At 38.1% G+C, this 5,596-nt stretch overlaps 1 protein-coding gene across 1 annotated transcript; it reads right to left on the minus strand.

Moving 5' to 3' along the window:
- Positions 1-4,718, minus strand: LOC112519587 (uncharacterized protein At3g03773). The gene is made up of 6 exons (XM_025127785.1): positions 4,624-4,718; positions 3,041-3,224; positions 2,527-2,686; positions 1,382-1,404; positions 289-334; positions 1-179 (listed from the first exon to the last, which is right to left on the minus strand). The coding sequence occupies exons 1-6, from the start codon at positions 4,626-4,628 to the stop codon at positions 145-147; spliced, it is 453 nt and encodes a 150-aa protein (XP_024983553.1). The 5' UTR covers positions 4,629-4,718; the 3' UTR covers positions 1-144.
- Between the last annotated feature and the right edge of the window lie 878 nt (positions 4,719-5,596).

Raw genomic sequence — 5,596 nt, forward strand, 5'->3', positions numbered from 1 at the left:
TATGATATAGTGTTTTGAAGTAGGCTGCCGGTGGTGACATTACAAAAGATCCAAATGACCAAGTTACAGCTCCACCACCTTCTAGTCAAGTCAAAGTCAACAGCAGTAATCTGATATCAACTTGGTTTTTTGTAGATCTGTTCTCTAGTTTCCTCTCACCTTTTCCAAGTCTGGAAGATCTGCCAAAGGAATTGCTGTAAGAGAACTTGTCTACTTGTTTCCTTTGGTCAATTAGTTCTTAAAAATATCAACAAGTGCTAACAAAAACTATAAAATCTCAGAACTTACATAACATTCCGTCGTCCCCACTGCTCCCTTCATCATCACTAGTATACTGCAGTCGTGGAAAGGAATTATTACACACTCAAGTCGGGTTATTTATATATGTGTGTGTAGACGAAGGATCGTGTAAGAATGGAAGTTAAGGTGAGAAGCGTAAGAAAGGAGTTGGACCCTTTATCACTTTTAATCTCATCCCCACTCCATGGAATTGATCCGGTGCATGGGAAGGGATCTCACCCCCACCCCCATGGGAAGGGATGTCACCGGAATTGATCTGGTGCATCTCATTAATGTTGAGATTCAATAAGGATTGATTAATGGAGATCCCTTCTTACCTTTCTCACTATAAATTTAATGAATTTTTAAGAATATAATAAATTACTTTACCCATAATATGTGGAAGTATCAACGTAATTTCATAGTCACCGGAACCCAAACCCCTGTGTGTGTGTGTATATATATATATATATATAGAGAGAGAGAGAGAGAGAGAGAGAGAAAGGGAGGTTCACAGGGGTGGATTTAGGGGGTTCCAGTGGATATCCATGCAACCACAAAAAAAATTCAGATATAGTGTAGTTTTGTTCTAAGGTCCTAAAGCTGCTACAATTTTGTTTGGTTGTGTGCTACGGTGCAACCACAGAAAAATCCTCCTGGATCTGGATCCGCCCCTGCCCCTGCCCCTGCCCCTGCCCCTGGAGGTTCATTTAAGAACCTTAAATATATTGAGAACCCCGAAACCACCTATTTTATGTAGTATTCATGAAAAACAACCTTAAATAATAATGAATATTATTTATCATGAATTTTATAACGTTTTTCATCATAAATACTATACAAAATAGATGTTTCTTGGGTTTCTAAATGGGGCTACCCTATATATAAAAGTAAATGAAAACTGTTACAAGATTAGAAAATGACTGTTTTGGTTAAACCATACAACTTTTGAGTTGATGGGACAATGTGAAATAAAACTTTTTTCAAGATTGTTGCGTTGACTTTAGATTTGAAAAAGAAAATATCAGATGTTGACTTTTTTCTTTTTAAAATTGGGGGGGGGGGGGGGGGGGTTAAACATTGGCAAGGAAGATGATCTTACCTTCAAGTCATCATTATCAACACCTGCAAAACCGTATACAAGGAACAAGAATTTCAATAAATAAAAACTCATAACCAACATATACATGGATCATTGATTTTATTAAACTATTAAGGGTCAAAATCTTTTGCAGATATATAACTCATCAAAAGGGGGGTCGTGGTAACCGTGAGTGTCTGGGCCAGCTTACACGTACCTTGACTGATCTCATGGGCAGTAAAATCTCCAGACTAAGGGGCCGTTTACTAAACACTTACCCGGTAAGTGTTGATCGGGTAACTTTCCTCACTTGATGCACATGGCAAGAGCTGAAAATCTTACCCGGTAAGAGCGATGATAAGTATAGAGAGTCTTACCCGATAAGTGATGGCGAGGACTCTTACCCGGGTAAGCGTTTACCGGGTAAATTGTTGTATACGATACCGTTTTTAATATACTATAATCTTATATGGTAAAATATATTACAGTGTTGACTCCTACTGGTAAGCACTTACCGGGTAAGTATTTGAGTAAACGGCCAATAAAGCGGCCCTGAAGAAACTCAAATTGGGCGGAGCCCCACGAAAAGGGTGGACCTATGTGGGAGCATGCAGTGGCTCGCCCCACCATTTTATGGTTCCGTTGTATTGGAAAATAAATTATATCTCAAGGGGGCAACTGTAATGTTTCATTGAGTGTCCCTATATTTTTTAAGACTTGACTTATGACAGAAGGTTGTAACAGTTGAGTTAGTCTAAGGTGCTAGATTAAAGTATCTTGCTTGAAAGGATGCGGATTCAAATCCCGCTTTTGGCAAATTTTATGTTTTTTCAGCTCTTAATTTTGGGTTCTATGGCTTTTGTTTTCTAATTTTTATTTTAAAAGAATTGGCTGTCAGAGGAATTGAACCCATGACCCGTCCTTCCAAATGCAATGAACCAACCAACAGATCTGTTATAATTTTGTGAAATTTTTCTATAGCTTTCACCTTGCGTTCAAATGGTACCACCGCAAAAAATGGGTCTGCAAGATCTAACATTTATGTGCCGGTTAAGCAGACCTCAAGGTTTATTGCATTTGCATTTTTGCAGAAAGGTTGCTTCCCCGATTCAACCTCATGGAAGAAGAAAAGAAAGATAATTCGATGTCATGGTTAGTGAACTTACTGTTAGCTAATTCTTCGTCCTCGTCACACCATCTATTCCAGTCGACCTTTATATATGGAGCAGGTTTCTCGTTGGATTTCAAGAGTCGTTTCCACCAACTTTTCTCCTCTTTCTGAACGGTGCATAGTATATTCCTCAACCCCATTTGGGTTTTGCAGCCCTGTTTCAGAGAGAGATGGGAAATAAAATAAATTACAGCCTCAAGATCAAGCATTTACAGCATGCATAATTCAGAGCATAGAATCAAAGATGCTTAGATATTAGAAGAGAAAAGAGGTATCGTTTGACTTTTGAGGTCAAACAGACCAACTCTTAGCCTTAAATTTAGTATGAATTCATGTGGAGAATGTTTGACCTCGGTAACAAATAATACAGCTAAAACGTCATGGTATTATATTTATAAAAGAACATAGTGAATCTTGAGGGTACAAAAAAACTAGATTTGACCTTAAGATGCGATAAACGATAACAAATAGAAAGGCACACTCGATAAATCAAAAAGCTTAGTGCTCACCTCGGGTAGTATAGTCCCATAAAGTTCCAAACTGAAGTCAAAGGTCTCATCGTTAGCCCCAACGGCAGAAAAGTTAAACGATCCATGGGGTTCGCATTTAACCGCAATGTCTTTTGCGTGAGTTAGATCTATGGTCAGGTAAACTTTATCTGCGCGTTGAGCCCAAAGAATCTCTGGATGGCTTCTGCACAGTTGCATAAATTTAAAATTAAACACAAACAATCAACAAAACTCTAATGATCGGAACCATTTGATACATAAGTTTTCAATGGAGAACTTGTCAAGATATAAAACAGATGGAAATAGGCTTAATACATAGTATGAACATTTATATTTTGTCTATTCTTTACTCGTCCAGTCGATCTATAGTCTTGGTAATCGTGTAACAAGGTCTCCAAAAAGATTGGAATGCCCTGTAGGCTATATTTGTCATTCAAGTCTAAGGTCCGGTTTTTTATGGTCATTTGACATTTTCATTTGGTGGATTCCAGGAAGGTTCTAAATGACGTGGGGCGTGGTGTGGCAGCGAGGTCAAGCCTCAAGCCTTACGAGTTACGGCAAGGCCACGACGTTTTTTAAGGTGTGCCCTAAGGCAGCATATATATACACATATACTCACCCGCCTACACTTGTATGTGTTAGTGTTTTGAATAATACTTTAGAACAAATTTAATTCATATAAAGTAATAAAACTAAAAAAGAAAGAAGAACAATTTACACCAAATATACAGAGCTTATAAAAAATGATATCAAGTGTGTAAAATCGCGATTCAATCTCTTGAATCTCTACTCACTACTTTTTTCAATTTTCAAAGAATTGTGTTCGACTTTTCGTGTACGTTCAATGGGAGTAATTATTTACCTATTTAAGGTTTTAGTTTTTAATTTTTCTTTTTATGTTTATTTAAGTCCTAAGCCTTGTACATCATTATCATTTATCACAAATTATATATTAAAGTAACCCCACACCTTACAAAATAATGCGTCGTAACGTGCCATAACACACCATAAAGCATTACAATGCAAGCCAAGCCTTAGAGTGGAGCCATAGGGGTTAACGCAGTGGCGAACCCATGTTGCGAGTCCCGTTAAGCTCATTAAGCTACTAACAGTTAGGCCCTTGCGCTCCCTAGGCTTCAAAAGAAAGCTGCATTTCAACTAGTTCTAGGAAGGCATTTAAAAGCAGTGCAACAGATATCTGTTAAATTCATGCTCAAACTTGAGTAATTTCACATTCAAAGTTCGACAGTTCGACTACAGGTTAGCTACAAAACTAACACCCCACTTTTCTATTTCTGCAACTACTTTTTCAAAATTTCACAAAATCCATAACCTAATCTCAATTTTCATTCAAACGAACAAACTATAAACAAGAACCATCTAATGTATGATCTTCGCATCATTGCGATCGTTTCAAAAAAAGCAAAAAAGGATGATATCTCTGTACAATAATCTACGAGGATTTCATCAACAATTCTAACTTAGTCGAAGAAAAAATAGCACATCTTCTAACGATCGATAAAAACATACGACTGATATTGCACTAAAACCAAAAAGAAAGTTAAGCCACATAACGATTTTACCTCATTTTTCGAAAGAACTTTGGCCTGCAGGGTGAATTCGACAGTCGGTCCGGTGAATCGGCGAGGGTTGCAAAATCTTACCGGAAAACTAATTCTGAGAGTACGGAAGCCCAACACACTTTATATTGGTGTTTATAGAACTTACACTTTTAGTCCCTCAACTATGACCAAATTCTAACATTGGTCCTCTTGGTTCAGTTTATTTCATTTCGGTTGGTTCTTGGTTCATCATTCATGTACTCTTTGAAATTTAGGGTTAGATATGGGCTAATTTTTTGTTACTCAAAGGTCTACAAAAATAAGTTTGAATCCTCTGTCTTGGTTATGTGGCATATGACATAACGTGAATCTGCCTTGGTTAAGAAGGATTGATAGATCAATGGTTTTCGGCCTTCAGCAATTGTTCGTTGGGTAAAATCATAGTCAGTGTCCCATGCTACTGCATTCGCTTGTATCTGCTCTCATTCCAACCCAACTAGTTCCTTACCTTCCAGAGTGCCAAACACAACATCGTTGTGTTGCCCATGAGCTCATATGGTATAATACTAATTGTCTTGTGAAGCAAGTGCCAAACCCGCCTTGCCCACCCGTTGATTTTACTCCCAGGAGCCGCCACTCATGCTTAATAGTCTTTCGCAACGTCATAACGGTTAGAGTGGGAAACACGATTATGTGTATAGTATTACAAATCAGATACATTGTTGAGATATCTGTGTGCCTAGTCCTCAACTGAACATGTGGTGGAGGCACCCTGCCACAACCCTCCAGACAATATTATTGTCTCTTGGTGACACTTATGTCTTCCATGGTCATTTCATAATTCCAAAGCTCTCGTATGTTTTCTCAACTGTCTTTCACGTTATGGATAAAACGATATACGTTGCGAACCGAGTAGTGACTCGTAGATTCCCTCGTCCATTATCACGCGTCATCGCGGATATGATTGATTAACTAGATTCCTCAAGCCAAGCTG

The sequence above is a fragment of the Cynara cardunculus genome (genome assembly GCF_001531365.2).
Source record: "Cynara cardunculus var. scolymus isolate 2C chromosome LG 10, CcrdV1, whole genome shotgun sequence".
In the NCBI taxonomy this organism is placed as follows: Eukaryota; Viridiplantae; Streptophyta; class Magnoliopsida; order Asterales; family Asteraceae; genus Cynara; species Cynara cardunculus.

Excerpts from the sequence above, each read along its gene's own strand:
- LOC112519587 (XM_025127785.1), bottom strand. Across the intron at positions 2,687-3,040 it reads ATGGGACTATACTACCCGAG|GGCTGCAAAACCCAAATGGG; the intron begins GTGAGCACTAAG and ends TCTCTGAAACAG. Across the intron at positions 180-288 it reads TGGGGACGACGGAATGTTAT|ATCTTCCAGACTTGGAAAAG; the intron begins GTAAGTTCTGAG and ends TTCCTTTGGCAG.